Source organism: Protobothrops mucrosquamatus, unplaced genomic scaffold, assembly GCF_001527695.2.
Source record: "Protobothrops mucrosquamatus isolate PMUCROS unplaced genomic scaffold, P.Mucros_1.0 scaffold84, whole genome shotgun sequence".
Lineage (NCBI taxonomy): Eukaryota > Metazoa > Chordata > Lepidosauria > Squamata > Viperidae > Protobothrops > Protobothrops mucrosquamatus.
Genome location: NW_015386461.1, coordinates 536,119 through 557,071, shown reverse-complemented (window position 1 = coordinate 557,071; position 20,953 = coordinate 536,119). Strand labels below are relative to the sequence as shown.

Below are 20,953 nucleotides of genomic sequence, written 5' to 3'. Positions count from 1 at the left end.
TGTACAATTTGTAGTGGGTCGCCATAACTGCTAGATCAGTGGTTCTCAACCTGTGGGTCGGGACCCCATTTGGGGTTGATCAACCATTTCATGGGGGTCGCCAAGCAAGGCTGTCCGCCATTTTTTTTGTCCGCCATTTTTTGCCCCTTTTCCGGCGGGTGCCTTACCTCCCTTGGGCTGGGCCAGCTGGTGGTCGGCCTGCTCCGTCTCTGCCGCTTGCCAGCTATGCCTCGGCCGGCACAGGGGGTGGAACCACACATGCACGGCGCTCCCGGGCAGGGAAAGTCCTCGACTTACGCCCAGTTGGGTAGTCCTCGACTTACGACCGGTTTAGTCCTCGACTTACGACTGGTTTAGTCCTCGACTTACGTCCGGTTTAGTCCTCGACTTACGACCGGTTGGGGTCGCGACATTAAAAAGGTTGAGAACCACTGTGCTAGATTCTTACATACTTTTTTGGATACTAGACTTCAGTACTCTTTGGTTGCCTTGTATGCTTCTTTTATATGAACAATCTGCCATTGTATATGTGTCTGCTCACTATTAGTGATCCTGACATACTCTAATTCTTAGGTCTCCATGGCTCCAGTTTCCCAAGGACTGTCCCAACAAACATATCAGCAGCCAGTGGTTATTCCCAGTCAGTCAAACCAAGGACTCCCCACATCAGGAATGCCCGTTTATTATAGCGTCATTCCATCTGGACAGCAGAATAATTTAAGGTGAGTATAATTTAAAATTTTAGATTAGATTTTAGTGGGAGGTTGCTTTTTATTAAAAGATCGTGGTGGTCTGTAGCTGTAAAAGCGGAAATTGGATTGGAAACAACTAAAGAAAATTTATAAGACTACAGAGAAGAGGCAGTGATGGATTTAGCTGTGATTTTGGGATGCAATTTTAAAATACTTATAGGGGGATATTATTGTTTATTTCTTAAGAGTATCTTGTAATGAAATTATATAGGTTCTTTTGTTTGATATATTAAGGGATTAATTTTAAAGAATTTATTAACATTTTGGGATGCAATTTTAAAGAAATATTAATACATGGAAAATTATAGTACTGTATACCAAGGGAAGCAGTGGAGAAAAAAAATTAATAATGATGGTTTAGATTAAAAACTGATATATCCCCTTTTTTATTATTATTATTTTAAAATATCATAAATATTTGATTATGGTGTAGGGGTGATGGTATATTATATATAATTGTAGGGGTGATGGAATGTTCTATATATAATTGATAAATTGAAGATATGGCAAAGTTTTTTGTATGATTAAGGGATTGGTGAGGATGGATTGGTTATATTTAGAAAGATTATATTAGCTTATATTTGATTATCTTTTTATGAGTTAAAGTATGTTTATATTAGATTAGTTTATAGTGGGTAGCTTTATATAGATTTGGGAGGATGAATGTTTAATCCTGTAATCAGTTCTGGGAAGTCCGGGGGGTTAGGGGGGCCTGGGGCTGGGAGGGAGTATAGAAGTAGAGTTAATAGTATTGATTAAAGGGGGAAGTAGGATACATTAAAATAATAATAGATTATTTATATGTATAATTGAGTTAATTATATTGATATAATTTGAATTGTATAAGTACGATTTTGTTTTGATTAATTGATGGCCTTGCCACCATGTTAAATAAAAACCAATAAAAATTTTGTTGAAAAAAAAAAAAAAAAGATCGTGGTGGTCGAAGAAGCCACAATACACAATGAAAAACAGTATCAATAACTTACAAACCCATTGAAGTTTAATTTGAATAACGTGTTATGATTTAATCCTATTTTTTTAATGTCTGTGTAGGCTAAACCATTGTTTCATGTCAATGTTTCTTTTAAAAGGATATCTTTAGGGAGTATGAAAATGAGCAGAAGTTTTAATTGTGCCTGCTTAATTTTTAGAAATGACAGGATGGGATGGAGTGGCTTTTTAGTTTTCAGAAACATTTTCTCTATATATAAATGTTTAATCATAGAGCAACCTCCTTTTTATGCTTGGAGGTTAAATTCCATATTTTACACTAGAGCATCTGATTTGAGTTCTCATGCTTCATGTAATATATTGCTCCATGTCCAGCAATTTGCATTGTGCTTCTTCCTTCCCTTCTGGGATGGGAAACTATGAATCTGTTCTTTCCTCCCCTCTATGAGGCATGCATGGAAGCTGAAACCCAAAGAAAGAAAAACATTTTGAGATTTTTGTAGAAATTATCAGCAGAACAAGGGCATTAAGCCTCTTCTATTGGTTGAAATGCATCTATTTTGTTTCAAAAAATTATTGGACTCCTTCTGGTGATATCGCTATCAGCTTCGAATGCACCCCTCAGTGGATGCATGCACTTATTTATTTTTAAAAGTTCACCTTCTCCACAGTATAAAGACCTTGACTTGCTGCTCTGCTTTATATATAATACATGAGGTTCTGCCCTATTTGTCAGTGGATGCCCAAAATAACCTCAAGTAATGTCCTCAGTCTTTCTACTGTTGAGGATAAATGAAGGGGTGAACAGCACTGCCAAGCAGGTGAATATGATCTTTCAAAAAAAAAAAAAAGTTATATGTTTGTGTGCGTGCTACAGAAGGATCACAGAATAGTTAAATCAGCTAATGTCAGGGAATAGGAGTGAGTCACTCCTTACTGTGAGATAGTGCTTCTCTAATGTCAAAGAAAACTGCATTGGGAATTTGTAAAGCTATGTAGAAGGAAAAAAAGTGGAATATGGTGCAAATAATGAGCTAGGGTTTGAGAAGAAAAAAAATTACTGCGCAGGATATGGGAATCATGCCAGCTTTTTTTTAAAAAGCATTAGCTTAATTTGCAAGCCATTTTCCATGAGCAAGAGAAGGTCCTGGTGTTGGCTCCCAATTGCTTCCACTTTACTTTCCATGTTAGTGGAACGGCCTAATAAACCAAGAAATCTGTCTAGATTTTATATGGCGTCTCAGCTGGGATCCCATCTCAGTAAGAATGCCTCTTAAGGCAGACTTTGTTCTTGGGCTAAGATTCTGATTATTTTTTTTAGAAGAGCCATTAAGATAGGCATCCTAGTTCAGATATAATGCCAAAGAACATATGGATAGAAATTCATTTCTAAAGCAAGCTTTGAGGAGAATTCTGGGTCTGTTGTTACTTTTTTAACCCATTATATGAATATGTGAGAGGGTGTACTTTGTTCTTAAAATAAACATATTTCTGGAATCTGCAGAAAGTTCCTATTTCTGTTCTATGTGATTGAGACATGGGTATTTTTGTTCTTTAGGAGTGTGAATAAAAAGTTCTACCATCTTTTTAAGAAATGGTTATTTTCAGGGATTTTTTTTTTCTGATGCAGAACAGTCGATATATCAGCTTTTCAATATTATTTGCCCCCTGCTCCCCAAATTAGGAAAAGGCACCAGATGCTGAGTAGTTTTTATTTTTCAGTTTCATAATGTAAATTAATAGGAAACTGCACATTGCAAAGCATCATCTTAATTTCCAGGAATTCTGACCTCTGTGAAACCCACGGGCATACTTAGAAATTTTAAAAGGACTGTGGCAGTGGCATGGTATAAAGAGTTACATACAACTGCCAGAAAAAAAGACAAGAATGATGAAGGATAGTAGGATGTATCCTCATTAGTTAGTGCATTTAGTGTTCTGATGGATAGCTATAATACTCCATGTTGCAGACATTTTATGAGAATGCTGAAAACATGCTCTCAAGCTCCAGATATGCTTACAAGCCTAAAAGATGGTACATATTCCTGCTTAAATATTTAAAGTGCATTGACTTCATTCCTATTTCTTAATATAAATATTTTATACTTATATATGTTCAGTATTTTTTAATAATGAAACAAATATGGGAAATTTACTTCGGTGGTTTAGTTTAACTATAAAACTACTGATGGATGTATTCTTAATCTCATAGTCTGTAATGACAATGAGTATTCTCTTACAGTGAAACTTTACAGAACAGGATTAGTTGGGGATGGATGGTGAGAAACTAGGCTTTATTATTTATTTATTCATTCATTCATTCATCAAATTATATATATTCCTAATTGTATGCACTTGGTTTGTGCAATAGAGAGTTCTAGCGGTTAAGGTCTAGTGATTAAGGCATCAGGCTAGAAACCAGGAGACTGTGAGTTCTAGTCCTACTTTAGATATGAAAACTGCCTAAGATGTTAAACTTGGGCAACAAGCTGACCGGTCAGTTCCTGTCACAACCAATGTAATCTCTGGCATCAGATGTTAGTTATAAAGCAATTATAAACTCCTCCAGATTGGCTAACTGGGCTCAGAAAACAGCTTTACTAATCCAATCATGTTTCCCTTTTAAAATCACTTGTCAACATTCAATTGAAATAAGGTAGAATTTATTCAGCTGCCAACTTGGAATTTAAGTGCATACTGGGAGGTTTTTATTTTTGGTGCAGTAATTTATAAGCAAACATTTAAAAACCAGCTTGTTTAATCAGAAAAAAAGCAGATCCTGAACTTATAGGAAAATACTAGGAAGAAAAAAAATTGCTTGGTTTGTATAGCACAGTGGTGGCGAACCTATGACACGGGTGGCAAAGGCGGCCCTCAGAGCCCTCTATGTGGGCACGCGCACCATCACCCCAGTCCTAGGCCTTCAGCTGGGTTTTCTAAAAACTTTTCGCTTTAGGCCTCCGCCGCCGTGTGCAAAAAAAAAAAAGGTTCAATCAATTAGTCAATTTCAACTTCTCGCGGGGAAAAAAAAAGATCTTGCAAAGTTGGAATTGATTGATTGAACTTTTTAGTCCCACCCAGTCTGCCGTTACCACCGCAGCCACACCCACCCAATGGGCCACACCCACCCGGCACCCGACGATGCATAAGTGGGTTTTGGGTTGCAGTTTGGGCACTCGTTCTCTAAAAGGTTCACCACCACTGGTATAGCATATAGCAAATATAGACCTGGTGATTAAGTGCAGTTTATTCAATATCTTCGACAAAATCAAATTTTATTATTGACTGTATCATTTCCTTTGTGCCATCATGTGGAAGATTGTAATTTGCACAGCTAGGATTGCAGCTCCATCAAGAAAACATGGGAAGACAGATGTAGACTCTCAGAACCTCAGTGTTTCAATGTTTTATAAGTATCTCCTACCTACCATAATAGAGTTCTAGTAGTCCTTGTGGTGTCTATTTCCTGACCTTGCTGATACTCCGAGGTCCTCTTCTTCCCTTAATGATATGGAGGTAAATCTTCCATTAAAAAAGGAAATTCTGAATGTATGAATTTATTTAAAACTAGCTGTACCCGGCCACACATTGCTGTGGCTCAGTCTGGTTAAATGGAAAAGAAAGAAAAGAGAAAGCGCACGTTTGTAATATGTTTAATTTCACAATGCTTGTGGGTGTACAATATTTTTTTGTTAGCGTGTGTTGCTTTTACGTCCAACAGATGGCGCTGTTTTTCAAAAACATGTTTTTACCTGTCACAGGTGTGACATTTATATAATAGTAGGTATATAAAAACGCGCGCGTATTCGAATGCAACGTTGTGTCAAAATTTCAAAGCAATCGGTGAAGAACTTTCGGAGATTTAAGACTTTGAACAAACGAACATTTACATTTTTATTTGTATAAGATGAATTTAAATTTCAAATGTCATGATTTATTAGAATATTTTAAGGAGCAGTGTTCTGTTGTCCTGTGCAGCTGGAGATATGGCAATAGGTGTTGAAAACAAGTTGATATAGCATTGTTTGGAAGGAAAGGAAGGCACACTATAAAGGATCTTTTGGAAAAATATGCAATGCTATATCCTATATAACTCTTTGGCTATATAACATCTTGGTTTTTTGGTAGGAGAAGAATAAAACAGTTTAAAATCGTTGTGATCCAAACTTTAACTTTCAGTGGGATTATTTCTATATTGGGGTTTTTTTTTTCAACATTTAGGATTACTTTGATGTTTGTGTGCCTTACATTAATTATTATTATTGTTTAACAAGTCACCGTGATACATTTAAATTAACGTCAGTCTTTAAAGCCTTGTCACCTTTACAAAAGTCACTCTTTGAATAATGCACAGAAAAGTTAGAAAAAGAAAAATAGCAATTCTGTCTATCTGTCTAGTTAACGAGCTCTTAAGTCCAATGTTGCATTCATATTAACTTTATTAAGATACATTGTAGAGATAATTTGTTCTTTTTACAACCTGATTAATTATAAAATAATCAAATACCCATTAATTTAGGAAAGGGAAATACAGTAACTTAGAATATATTTTCAGCCTTCAGTTGAAAGCAAATTAAACTTGTTCATCTGTTTCCTAAGAGACCGAAAAGGTAATTAAGGTAGACAATCTATTATTGACATTTACTATTTTATAAGAAAAGAAAGTCATGAGAAACGATACAACTATTAATTTTAATTTCTGGAGTGCATGATGTCTGTTTTTGTGTAAATCCCAATTAAGCTTGCAACTTTCATCTATTTAAAGCATTATGGATGAAATGAATGTTGCGATTTAATATGCTTCTATTGTTCTTTTTTTTCCTCCCCCCCCCCCTCCAATCTGCTGCAGCTCTTCAGTGGCATATCTTCAACCTCCAGGGTCAGAGCAGATACAGTTTCCTAGAACAACATCACCTTGTAATTCCCAACAGCTCCAAGGACAACAGTGTGCAGGTGTGAAAATAGAACACTAACAAATTAATCCATTTTTCTTCACTTAATTAGATTTTTTTTTAAAAAAAATAATTTTTGTACCAGTGCATTATGGCAAAGAATTGGAAGAGAGTCATTTTGATGCAGTGATTCAGGTGCTGCATTAAAAACAGGGAAACTGAATTCTAGTCCTCCCTTAGGTATGAAAGGAGGCTTGTTGCTCTGTCTCGGTCCAGCCTATCTCACTGGTTCCTGGGGTAAAATTGGGAACATTATGTACATCTGTCAGAGCGTGCACAACTTATTGTGCTGAGATAATCCAGGAGTAAACACAGTAAACAGTGTTTTGTATTAAATGGTGATTTATCTTACACTATCTACAATATCATACACTAGGAATAATACTGTATACATACACGTGCTAACACAGCAGGATCCAACAAACCATAATTACAGCAGGAAACGGAAGAGAAAGAACACAGTAGCAGAGCCTTCCTTCTATACAAAGGCTCTTAAAGGGGCACAGACCCTGCTGAGTCATTCCCATCATTACATCATACATCTCACATTATACAAGCTGGCTAGTTGTTAAATTATTACCTTGACAACATCACTTTGAGGCATACAAAACAAACACAGGATATAAATCTAATGATAAATGAGGAAATGACAGTTTATTGGCTTTAAATACTATACGCATGGACTTGTCTTAAAATTCGCTGAAAACAGTACATAGTACAAAAGTTTCACATCTATTCCTGCATACTAAAAGAAAAGCATTTTGCAAATGTCAGGGAGTTTGTCAGTATAATTGATGGGGAGACCGTAGACAGCTTTTGGGATAAAAGTTTTTTTGGAGAGGGCAGAGAGAAAAGAACTTGAAAACATTTTTCCAAAGCAAAAGGTGGTGGAATGGCCATCTACTACTATCCGGAAAAAAAGCAAGAGCGGGTGATTCAATATTAGATGAGCTAAAACCTGACTACAACCTGAAGGCACTAACTGTGAAGCTAAAGCTTAAATACTTAGGACAATCCAAAAACAAGAGCTTCAAGACCTCAGAGAGCTCTTTCAATCTAGGTGTGATAATACCACACTTCAACAACAAAGAGCAAATCAAACTAAACATCTGAAGATTCAATAAAGACAGATTTCTTCCAAATCCTCCCTAACAATAACAGAATAACAGAGTTGGAAGGGACTTGGAGGTGGTCTAGTCCAACCCCCTGCTCAAGCAGGAGACCCTATACCAGTCCAGACAAATGCTGTAGTCATTTGTAGCTGATCTGGTGCGCTTGATTCTAAGTTTAGGAGTTTGAGGTAGTGTTAAATGTAGCTGTATGTACGCATAATTTGCATTGATGTTTATTTAAGTTTCCCAAGGGACTAAAAAAATAGTACCGTACATGCTATTTGTTATATTTACCCCTTTCATTAATTATATTATTGAAATGAAGATCAAATATCTGTGGGATAAAAAGTTAAACATTTCAAAGGAGGATATGTTTTCGTATGACTACATTTAATAATTAGTATATTTTAATTATCCACTGTAGAAAACTCGAAAAAAATTACCCATCGTTTGGACTCTATAGTAATTGAATTCTTGCGAAATTAACTTGAGCACTTTTTTTAAAGTTGCTGTATGAGAATCCCAAAAACAGATTTTTAAATTAACTTTTAATTTAATTAAATAAGCAGTCTTAAAAACAAAAGGCCTCCATTTGATAGAAGTGTTTGAGTTCCAGCAGTGGTAATTCTTTTGAGCCATCTTTTCAGCTGTTCAGTTTTGTAAACCAATTTTTCAAGAAGTGTGTGTGTGAGAGAGAGAGAGAGAGAGAGAGAGAGAGAGAGAGAGAGAGAACGGTGGGGGGGAAGGAATCAGTTAAAAGTTGCGTTGTCTTCCTCCGCCTCTGATTAACAAAGTCACGATAAAGTGGAATCCTACAAGTCTCCCATAACAGAAGGCCCAAAGTATTGGGCTATATTTAGTGTTATTTGCATTCACAAGAGCTCAAACACTTCTCCCAATTGGGAGGCCTTCTTTTCTTAAGTTTGTTAACTCATAACAGCATTAATTTTTTAAAAACTACTCAAATTGGGCAAGAATTCAATTATCATAGACTCTAAGCGATGGGTAAGTTTATTCAAGTTTTCTAGAGTGGATAGTTAAAATATACCAATCATTAAATATAATCATATGAAAACACATAACCCTTGAAATGTTTGAGTTTTTGATCACACAGATATTTGTTCTTCATTTCAACAATATAATTAATAAAGGGGGAAGAACATAACAAATATCATGTACTGTACTATTTACATTTAGTAGTCCATTGGGAAATTTAAATAAACATTAACGCAAATTATGAATGTGAAAAAAGTAAGCATACCCTTACATTTATCACTACCTCAAACCCCTAAACTTAGAATCAGGTGCACCAGATCAGCTATAAATGACTACAGCATTTTTCTGGACTGGTATGGAATCTCCTGCTTTGGGGGGGGGGGGGATAGACTAGATTCCAGAAGACTTCCAAGGTCCTTCCAACTCTGTTTATTCAAGAACTACTTTCACCCTGCCCTCCCATTGCCCCCAACTCTCCTTCAAAGTCCCTCCAATACTCTAAAGCAAACTGTTTGTCTGTAGGCAAACACAGTTAGACGGAACCACAGGAATTAGAATCAAAAAGCTCTTAGCTGCGAGTCTGACATTGACAGAGCATTGCGCAAGGCCTTGATTGATAACATCAACCTAAAGGTAGATTTGCTTAGGTTTTTCAGAATGGCAAAGGAGAAATAACTAACACCCCTTCTTTCCAATCTTGTTTTGCAGCAGTAGCACCACCCCCCAGTGGAGGAATGGTAATGATGCAGCTCAATATTCCCAATAATCCTCAGCCTCGGCCCCATTCCCCTCCTCAGTGGAAGCAGAATAAATATTATTGCGATCATCAAAGAGGGCAGAAATCGACAGAGTTTGGTTCATTGGACAGTTGCCCACAGGTATAACTTATCCTGTGTTTGGAAAACCTAGATATTTTCAGGAAGGGAAACGTCCCTTTTACAAGGGTGTTCGAATGTTTGTTATCCAGACTGGGTTTTTAGATATTGAAGGAAGGATGAAATTCAGATTCAAATAGGAAATTTGCTCTGGTTTTGGATCCGGGAAGGGCTGAGTTTTCCGTAATTCAAATGCCATCCCGCACCCCAAGTTATATTAATAAAGTAATCGAAGTCTAAAGTCCAGTACTGTAAGAAAATTAACAGAAGGTTACATTGACTGAGATTAGAAGATTAATAGAGTTCTAGAGTATGGATCCTTCTACATAGTATCCAAGAATGTGTAAAAATAGAGTGTTTTTCTGTTCATGTCACTTATGTTGATGTTAGGCCTCTTAACTATAGGAAAGGAAAATCAGCCTTTCAAGAAATTGCTAAGTGTGAGAGTTCAACAGGGTTACACATCACAGCATCATTTTTACTCAGCGAAGATTATTTAAACTAGATAGCTGAGTGTATTAAAGGCATGTTTTTTTCCCATGCTCTGACAAAATTGTGTATTCTCGCTCTCTCTCATTAAATTAACAGCTGCAACATAGTCCACAAATAGGTAGCCCTGCCCCATCTCCAGCCCAGTCACCGGCACCAACTCAGCTCTCAAACATGAAGAACATCCGTCCCACTTTAACACCTCTTCCTCTTGTGCCCCCATTCTCACGACATTTCGTTCCAGGACAAGGTAAGAATTCCCATTTCCTAAATACTGAATTATGCATTATTATGGCTTTTAAAATCTAATTAGGAAGTTGCATTTTGTTTCTTTCAAAAAAAAGAAAGTTTTGCTTTCCCATTGGTATTCTCATTAAACGCTAAGTAAGGACACAATTTGCTTCAATTTATTTGCTAGCAAGGTGGGATTTATGAATTTTGGATAATAATGTTGTGTCACAGAGATTTTTAATTGTTTTACCACAAGGGTCAAATCGGTGTGTGTGTGTAACCTTTGCCTCCACACTTTTGGGGCTCTTCGCATCCTCACTGACCATTGGGCAGACTTCAGTGAGGTATTGCAGTTTTCTTGAAGTCTTTATTGTCAGGCAAAAGTAACCAGACCTACACCTGTAAGGTTCAAGCTTGCCATTTTAATATATTCTGAACATTATACAGGAATTTCCCCCGACTAGCCGCCTTTGGCTGAGAACAGATAGATGAGGGTCTATGGAGCTTAAGGGGAATCAGTTCCGGACCGCTTGCACGTGCGCAAGGACTTGAGCCTCATTCGTTGCTTGAGGTCTCTCCCCCTGCCTGGCTCGGTCTTTCCCAACATCATTTGATCAGCTCTTTATTAATATACTCAGCTAACTTTTGATTAACTTTGACTTCCTAAAAGAGAGTTTACAATATTTGGAGATGGCAATCCTGATTACAAGGTTTTGCATCTCTATCACATTCTTTTGGGTCATGTCTTTTTTGCATATGAAGGCATCTTTGTAGCCTACATGTTACGACGTAATCACCATACAATTATATATTTTATTTTACTTAGCCCACTGTGATCCCAGACCAAATTAAACTCCTTTACTTCATCCTATGCAGTACTTCACCGTGCTGCGATGCAGGGTTGGGTTTTAGTTTTGTTTTTTTTTAAAGATGAAATGTTCCCTAAATAAAAGATTTCTGCAAAAGTTTGCTAAAAATAAATCTTTAAGAATACAAAATACTCTTTAATTTTTCAGTTACCTATTCTTAACATAAAGTAGCGTTGGTATTTGAATTTTAAACTATCTTGTTTCTGTGTATTTCTTCAGGAGATGCCAGATATCCTCTACTTGGCCAGCCTTTGCAGTACAATCCTTCTCTGCCACATGGGCACATAGCAGGTCCACAGGTACGAAAAAGGGCTTTCTTTACAGTAGGCTACCTAACAGAATATAACAAAATGTTGTCATTGTTCAATTGCTAAGTCATGTCTGACCATGGACCATAGCATACCAGGCCCCCCAGCTCTCCACTGTCTTCCAGTGTTAGCCCAAGTTCACGTTCATTGCATCCGTGACACTATCTAACCATCTCATCGTCTGCCGTCCCCTTCTCCTTTTGCCTTCTGTCTTTCCCAACATCGGGGTCTTTTCCCAGGAGTCCTCCTTTGGTGGTCAAAATATTTGAGCTCCAGCTTCAGTATTGGTCCTCCCAAGGAACAGTCAGGGTTGATTTCCATCAGGATTGACTGATTGGATCTTCTTGCAGTCTAAGGGACTCTCAAGAGTCTTCTCCAACACCACTAGCATAAAATAGCTGTCAGAAAACACGATGAAAACTCTTAAACCCATAACACATGGACAGACACAACCACAGTTTCAACCAGTAAGTTATTAGCATCTTAAGCCAAGCCAAATGCCAAAATACTAGGACAGTGATGGCGAACCTTTTAGAGACCGAGTGCCCAAAAACTGCCCCCCAACCCCTGTCCCCGCTCCACCCTGCCCACTGGGCCACCTACCGCCTCCACGACCCGCCACAGACCAAGGCAGCCCAGCAGCGCCATGACGGCCACGCCCTCTGCCCATGCCCCGCAACTTCAGATGTGCATGACGGGCTGCAAGAGCGGAGTCTTGTCCCCACTGCACGGCTACCATGTCCTTGGCTGTTCTGCTTCACGTGGGCCGCACTCGGGGGCAGCTCTCCTCCAGGGGGGCTGCTGGTGAGGAGGGGGCCGTGGGAGGAGGTGGGGCTGGGACGACGGTGCGTGTGCCCACAGAGAGGGCTCCGAGTGCCGCCTCTGGCACACGTGCTATAGGTTCGCCACCACTGTACTAGGGAATTCCTGGAATTTTGGCAGTCGGACAAATCAGCCATCAAAACACACATAGAGATAAACCACATTTACAAACCATTCAGAAAAGATGATAAAAAAAGAGAAAGAAAACAAAAAAAGACCAGAACTCCTCCTTTCCAGCCACCAACATTCAGATAAACAGAGATCAACACTAGACAAATGGTCAGGTAGAAAACAATACTCTAATCAGGGAACCACCAAAGAGGAAACTATTCTGCCATCAAAACTAGCAGGGCAAGTAACTATATGTAGTCCTCAACTTACAACAGTTCATTTAGTGACCGTTCAAAGTTACAACAGCACTGAAAAAAGTGACTTATGACCATTTTTCACATTTACGACTGTTGAAACATCCCATGGTCATATGATCAAAATTCAGATGTTTGGCAACTGACTCATATTTGTGACAATTGCAGTGTCCCAGGGTCACATGATCACTTTTTGCGACCTCTGACAAGCAGTCAGTGGAGAAGCCAGATTCATTTAACAACTGGGTTACTAACTTAACAACTTATTTATTTATTTTATTTATTTATTTATTTATTGGATTTTTACCCCGCCCTTCTCCTTGCGGACTCAGGGCGGCTAACAGCCTAATAAAAACAAATACAAAAAATACCAAAATACTATCATTAAAACATAATTAAAAGGAAATATTAGATTGGCCTTTGTTATTTTAAAATTATATTTAAAACCCCGCTAAAAATTACCCCTTAGGCCAGTCCTGCTAGTTGAAATAGCCATGTCTTAAGGGCGCGGCGGAAGGAAGGGAGATCCGGGATCACCCAGATCTCTGGGGGTAGTTCGTTCCAGAGGGTGGGAGCTCCCACCGAGAAGGCCCTCCCCCTGGGGGTCGCCAGCTGGCACTGTCTGGCCGACGGCACCCTGAGGAGACCCACTCTGCAATGATTCACTTAACAACTGTGGCAAGAAAGGTCGTAAAATGGGGCAAAACTCACTTAACAAAGTCTCACAACAACAGAAATTTTGGGTTCAATTGTGGTCGTAAGTCAAGGACTACCTGTATATATAAACATGGAGCAAACCCTACAATCACTCACATTGATGATGTAACCTAGTTAGGTAATGAAACATGTGCAGGCAAACAACTAAGCTCAGAGATCACCAAGGTCATCATAGATTAGCACTTATTTGTAAATCTAAACGTATGTGCCTTAAAAAAAAAACACCTCTGTCAAATATTAGCTGCTTCCCTGAGTCAGAAATTGCTAATTACATTGCAATGAATAAATGATTTGTTATTTATATTCCACCTTTCTGCCAATAGGGCTTTGAAGGCAGGTAACAATAACAAATAAAACACAAGTCCTTAAAATAGTTAACAAATAAAATATGAAACAGTTAAAAGCATCGCACTGTTTCGTGAATTCAAGTTACAGTGTGCTAGATCTCTTTCCAAGAAGCTGTAATATATCATTTAAATGGCTCCATTAAGATTGATCACGTGGCAATCTTCATTCTTTGTGGTTGGAAAATATGTATGTGGGAAGTAGAAGAAATATCATTCCTGATCAATTTTTTATGTACATGTATCTGAATTCTCTGTCTCTCTCTTTCTCTCTCTCTCTGACCCCCATCTCGATCACCCCACTCCTATTTTAGTGTCAACCAGGAAACAGACATGGAAATAGAGGAAGAAAACCAGCTAAAAAGGCTGTTTCAGCTGATCTTGGTGCGGGAGAACCAGGCATGTAACTCATTGTCTGGTATTACTTTGTGATGCAACTATTGCAACTGTTGTAGTATATTATACCTCTTTCTTTTTTATGCTGCTCTGTAGGAATAATGGAGATGAATACAGATTATGTTAGTAGTTCTTAACCTGCATGCTGCCAGCCCAAAATGAATTGACATGCATGTTAGGGTGGGTCACCAGGGTAATATTAAGAAATTTGAAATTTTATTTGGCACAAGCATAATGATCCCCAGATGTGTGATTAATTGAATTTAGTTGATTTGACAATCTGCGTTCCCTGAACAGGAGGGGGCAAGTTTGACTTTCTATACTTTCTCATAGGTTTGAGAGTCATCCCCTTCTCTCAGCAGCTTCTATTTCTCACTGTCTATACCTTCCTTTTCATGCTGACTTGCAATGGTCTTTCTTGGGCAATTCTGCTGCATCAGTTGGTGTGCTCAATTGCTTATTATGTACTGTGTGCAACAGTCTGCAACAGAACATGACTTAAGGTATAGCCCTTCAAATATATAACCAAGCTTTGAATCCTTCTGTAAAATCAAGTATTAATTTAATATAATAAATAGGCCACTGTGTTTTATACCAGTTGGAGTTTCCAAATAGTCTTCAAGGGAATGCCGTGTAGATGTCGAACAGAGTGAGAGAGAGAACTTTGCTCTGGGACATTTCATATAAGGCCACCCACAGACTCAACCTCTCATTGTATGATTGACTGGACCTGTCTATTTGGAAAGCAGTAGAAACATCATAAAACAATGCCTCCCATTCCCAGCCCTCACAGGTGGTCCAGAAGACTGCTGTAATCAACAATATCAAAAGCTGCCAAAAGGAATAGCAGGAAAAGGGTAGTTGCATTCTCACCATCCATGCCTTTCTGTATGTCATTAGGAAGCAAGACCAAGGTGGCCCCATTGCATATCCCAGCTTGACCGACAGGAGTTCAGATAAGATAATCCACTTCTTCTAGAGCCCTCTGCAATTGCCACTTTATTGAAGTTACTGAACTGCCAGCTTCTTCACAATTTGCCTTCAAAGAGGAGGTTGAATATTAGGCAGTGGTTCTCCAATATTGTTGGATCCGGGTCAGATTCTTTGAAGAGAGGATGGACCTCTTTCAAGGGAACTGGAATCTCCCTCTTTTTATATAAGTTTTATTAATTTTTTAAAATTTACAATCTTTAGAGCTTAGTAAACAACATGTTGTCTGGGTTTACATATTTAACATTAACTTCTTCAATATAAATCTATTGTTCTTGTGCCATATCCATTATTGGACATTGGCGACCCTGTTTTTATCAGCAGCCGCACGAAAAAGTGCTGCTGAGTTTTGTTCAAACAAAAAAAATATCTATTCATGCTGCACAATCCAGTATTTTTTCCTTGATCCTCCTTTCTTTCCCATATTTTTTTCATTTTCTCCTCATTAGACAATTACAATTCTTGGTACTACTGATAAAGACATCTTCATCATATTTTACTAATATTATACAAATAATAATATCAATTCAATATCCTGTTTTTTGTGCTCTTATTAACGTTTGATTTCCCAACAATATTTAAAGTATGTCATTTATGATTTTCTCAATATTATTTACATTTATATAGCTAAAAATTTTATTCATACCAATTCTCTTATTTTCAAATTTCCCATATCAAAAGAAGAACCAAAAAAATGCTATTTCAATTCTAAATCATATCTTCCATTATAAAAATCTAGTTATATCTATTATATCTTCCATTATAAAAATCTAGTCATATCTAAGGGTCATTCATTCTTTTAATCATATTCAAACAGGTATATTAAACAGTTAGAGCCCCCTCTAATAGATCAAATCCTCTGTTTTTTAAATCTAACTCTCACTTTCTTTCTTTGCCAAGTAGCTTTCCGGGCCAAGGCAATTAAATCACCCCAAATTTTTCTTTCTATTTTTGTGAAAGCTGCTTGGCATGAGGAAGACAATTTAGGTAGAGTATTTTTGGAGGGGGAACTCCACCCATCCACTTTCCCTAAACATTTCCCCTTCCCGCTGTATATTCCATTTTCTAGAATCTTTTTTCTTGTCATCAACTGTATTTTGGAGAAAGGACTAAGGGGTCTTTTGTATTTTCATTGTTATAGGTAGGTCTTGCAGTATTTTATTTGTATATAGCAGTCCATATTTTCCTTCTCCTATCTCCATCTCTAGGTCCATTTCTTCTGCTTCATTCTCTGGTTTCTGGTTTATTTGTTCATACTTTGTAATTGTTATCTGGAAACTTTCCAGTTGTAGCTTCAATTTGGCGATTTGGTCATTTATATCATCTAGGTTATTTTTAGTCTCATTATGATTTCTTTTTATGTCCTCTTTGGGTGCAACAATTGTTTGATGAATTAGCTGTAGCATGGAGAATATTTCCTTCTGAAAGGTATTTGTTTTTTCTTAAGGCATCATTCCTAGAAATCTTCTAGTGTCACCAGTATCAGTAAGAGTGGAACAAAGTTTCCTCTAGTTTTCTAGTCTTTATATGTAGCCTTTATAAACCAGTCCTAATGGCAGTATTTTATAGTAATTCTTTGTCTCAAGTATCCTGAAAATTATCAGTCAGGCAAGGGTGTAGTCCACAATGTTCCAAGTGTTCAAAATATTCAACCTCCCTGCAGCCAGACATATTCAAAAGTCAAACTTTTCTTTCTCCCAATAGCTCTTCAGATTAAAAGTCCAAGCTCAGTAGGTATTTATAGTCCAAGAAGGTCAGGATGATAAATATGCCAAAATATTTTCCTTTATTGCTAGCTGTTCTCCCTTCAGCTGAAAATCACCAAGCAGCCAAGGGGCTAGTTATAGTGCTATATTCAAATCCACCACTAGATGTCATCCAAAGTCCATTTTCCACTCTTAAAAAAAGGGTTGATTTCTTATATTTCACCTCAGTGATTTTTTTTCCAAAAACAAAATCTTAACAATTATCTCAGTTCTCAAATTTATCAAAACTGTAGCTTTGTATAACTTTCACTTCAGTATTGTGTATTTCTGTCCCCCACAAAAAATTTAAAACACTGCTTCTGTTCACATCCGGAGGTTTTTAGCTTCTTGGGAGTCTTTCCCAGGAAATTCAGTTGTAAAATAGTAAAGAAAGGATCAGTATTCTCACCCAGTTCCAAACATGCTGTTTACAATGTGCTAATTGAAGCTTTTGTTTTTCGGTTGTCAGCAGCTAATGGCTGGCCACAGAGATGTGGCTGGTCTTTCCCCTGACGGTTTAGAGGGCTTTCCTTGGATCAAACGGAAAAAATACTGTCTCTCCGTGATCAACAAGGCACCCTTCCTTCTTCATCATCTCTTCGGGGCGACTTTAGGCTCTTTTCAGGACCCCCAGTAGGGCAAAATCTGGCGTGGAAGGCAGAGGTCTGCCTTCCTGCGTCTGTCTTATTGCGACGCAAAACTGGAATTCTGGAATCTCCCTCTAAGAGGCATTTACTTCAGCTTGTACCCAACTCCCAGTTCTTTCCAATGCTGTTTAAATTAGCCAGGCAGGAAAAAAGGATTAAATTCACAAGTCCACTTCCTGGAGACTCAACCCCTCTGTTCCACCCAACCAGCTTCCAATAAAAAGCCAATGCAAGCTGTTTCATCTGTGAAATGATTGACCAGATGATCATATTACATATTTGGTTGATCCTCCTAGTCATCTTTAGGTCTGAGCTACTCTAAATAGCACAGCTGGCTGGCATTATGCAGGTGAAATAAGGATGAGAAGTACTCCCCTTGAATAGGCTCAGATTTAAGCTCTACTTGTATCTGGTCATACTCACTTCTTATTTGCATCAGAGTTGCTCCAGGCATCCTTTCACCCACTTCATTTTCTTAAACTCGCTGGTAAACTAAGGAGCCCCTCAGGTTCTGTGAAAGGGGAAGGGCCACCCAAGAGCCATCTTGTCAAGTGCCTGGGTCACCTCCATTATCCAAAGGCTAACAGGATGCCTGCAGAACTGCTTTCTAGATAGCTGGGAAATCCCCTAAGTGTTGCTCAGGAACCCTCTGGATCCATCAGGGGCCTGTACATAACCTTTATTTAGTAATACTATGCATGTTGCAGCCACATCTGGAACATGTATGTAAAATCTTTTTTTTTTCTTTATAATTGAGGTATTGTAGACCGATCACTCTTTAAACCATCCCTTTGTGGCAGTTAAGAATTTAGCCATTTCAATAGAGTGGATGCTGTGAGTTTAATTTAGTTCCTGCCATTAGAGAAAAGGCTAAGTAGCTGTTCCTTCTGGAATCTTTCCTCAAGAGATGGATATTGTTATAATAGCAACAGCAACAAAAAAAAAGACTCAGCAAAGCATGTATTTAAATTCTAGTTCCTTTAATAGTCCTTTAATGCTTAGTGTCGAACTTTAAGAAAGATAAAAGCCACTGGGTTATATTTCCCTAATTCTTAAAGTATGGCAACACTGATGATAACTCATGACTTCATGCTATAAGCCTCCATCAAATATATCTGGCTATCCCTTGAGTATGGAACCTAGTTGTCTTTTTCAAATCCTGAAATTGGAATAGTGATAGGTTGAGGACAAATCCAATATTTTATTGCCAGGCAATCACACAGTTTTGTACTTAGGCCACTCTTTAGTAAAAGGACCAATATACTACATCTCCTAACAGTCATTTTAAATCCTGTGTTCTCCTTCAGTTATAGGAAAAGTTTTGGAAATTACTGAACTGCCAGAAGGAATAACTCGTGTAGAAGCTGAAAAATTGTTTGTGGAACTTCTTAAAGTCGGTGCCAAGATTCGATGGCTACGAGACCCTCCATTGGTGCAGGTGCATCAGCCACACCAACACCACCATCGCTACTGTGGGAGCGGAGATAGCAACGTAAACACGGAACCCTCCAAACTTAGTGACTTGGCATCCACATATACAGTTCTGGCAACGTTTCCCACCATGTCTGCAGCCCAAAATGCATTGAAGAAACAAAGTAACTCACTGAACAAGTTTAGGTTGAGAACAAGCAAGAAACATTACGACTTTCACATCCTGGAAAGAGCTAGTTCTCAGTAACGGTTACGGCACTGAACATTCAGCCTTTATTACTTCCATGTCCTTATCTCTCTTCTACTTGATTGGCTTGATGTTTATGTTTTTTTTTTGTTATTGTCTTCATAAAACCCCTTGGATGTCAGACACCAGTAAAGTCTTTTAAGAATTAAACTCAGTGATCCCGGAGAAGATACAGGGGGGGGAAATTAAGTAAAATCATCAACTTACAAAACAGAGCTGTGATAAGATAAAACGGACAGTCAGCCTTCTGTAATGAATGCTATTAAAGATCCCCTTTTGTAATACTTTTGTTTTATATTTCCAAATTCTTGTACCAGATCCAAAGCTTTGTTGTACACCAAACTTTTATTCACAAGGAAGAACCATATTCTTACCTGCATTTTGTAATCCCTTTGTATAAAGCCAGCACGCTTCTCTCCGTTTAAGAGCAGGGAACTGGGGTGGGAAAAGAAAGAGGGAAGAGCTTCAAGGGAATTACACTCTTTCTAGCCCAATATGCAAAAGGCAAAGAAATTAGCTGATTTTTTTCCCTCCCTTTTCTTCCTCTCCAAGATAACAAGAGTCCTACAGTAACTACTGAAGACCTTCTCCACCCCTTCCCTTTCTAGATTTCTTTAGGAAATGTGAATGGTAGCTGCCAATAAATTCTACTTTTGAGCGTCTTATTTCTATTCCAACAGAATAAATATTAAAAAGGAACAAAAATGACCATCACCAACGATTTTAACTGGAACCCATTAGTTTTCGGTTAACGGTAAAAAGGTGACTCTCCAAATGGTAAAAAGTTTGCACTTTAATTGTGTTCCCATCAATATGTTTATTTCTTTACTTTTTTTTTTACTGTAAGAGTGATCACATTTGATAAGTGCTGGAAACTTCTTAAGTGGTTTAGATATGTTTTTTTTTTCATCATTTGTAGAGGATCACTGGACATCAAACGATTCATTGCACATATAAAGGAGACACCTTTTTCAATTTATGTATAATTTGCAAGGCTGTACAATGTGTGCTGATGCAAGTTTGGGAAAAAAATAAATGTTTACAAATATATGTTTTCTGGAGTGCTGTTTTTAAAAAAAGACTAGTTCAAAGCTGGTATCTTGCGAGTTGGAGCCTCAGTGTAAAGGGTCAAGTATCTAATGATAGTTTGGTTATAAATGTGAAAGATTTTAATTATTTATTAGTATTTTAACTATTGAGCTGTATTGTACAGGTCCTCATGGGAGAACTTCAGTCTATTCAGAAACAAAAATTGAAGTCTTACAGATGAGTTTAATAAAAATGTGTTATTTTAGACACTGATTGGATTGTTGTAGATATAATAGAAACACAGTAGAAACTCAGCTGTAGGTCATTGATTAAGCTACATCCATCATGGGAACTCTGGTACAATCCAAATGCCTGCCTGAAATTCCCATAACTTCTGGTCATTAACAATGCTAGTTGTGATTCTGGGAAATTGTAGCCCAAAATAACTGGAGGATGTATGATTATTTGCCCTATATTAGGCCCTAGAACAGTGGTGGCGAACCTATGGCACACGTGCCAGAGGCGGCACTTGGAGTCCTCTCTGTGGGCACGTGTGCCATTGCCCCAGCCCCGCCTCCCCCTGCAGTCCCCTCCTCACCAGCAGCAACCTGGAGGAGAGTCGCCTCCGGGCACAGCCCGCACAGAGCAGCGCAGCCAAGGACATAGCCGGGAAGCAGGGACA

General features: G+C 38.1%; 1 protein-coding gene across 3 annotated transcripts in view; it reads left to right on the top strand.

The window, feature by feature from the left end:
* The window catches only part of R3HDM1 (R3H domain containing 1), a 60,842-nt gene extending 40,571 nt beyond the window's left edge, over positions 1-20,271 (top strand). For all 3 annotated transcript variants that reach the window (XM_015812439.1, XM_015812438.1, XM_015812437.1), the window contains 7 exons: positions 574-722; positions 6,556-6,659; positions 9,481-9,644; positions 10,230-10,380; positions 11,450-11,529; positions 14,101-14,185; positions 18,872-20,271. In XM_015812439.1, coding sequence (XP_015667925.1) covers positions 574-722; positions 6,556-6,659; positions 9,481-9,644; positions 10,230-10,380; positions 11,450-11,529; positions 14,101-14,185; positions 18,872-19,242 — 1,104 coding nt within the window. In that variant the 3' untranslated portion in view covers positions 19,243-20,271. The remainder of the gene's footprint in view (positions 1-573; positions 723-6,555; positions 6,660-9,480; positions 9,645-10,229; positions 10,381-11,449; positions 11,530-14,100; positions 14,186-18,871) is intronic.
* Positions 20,272-20,953: the final 682 nt, after the last annotated feature.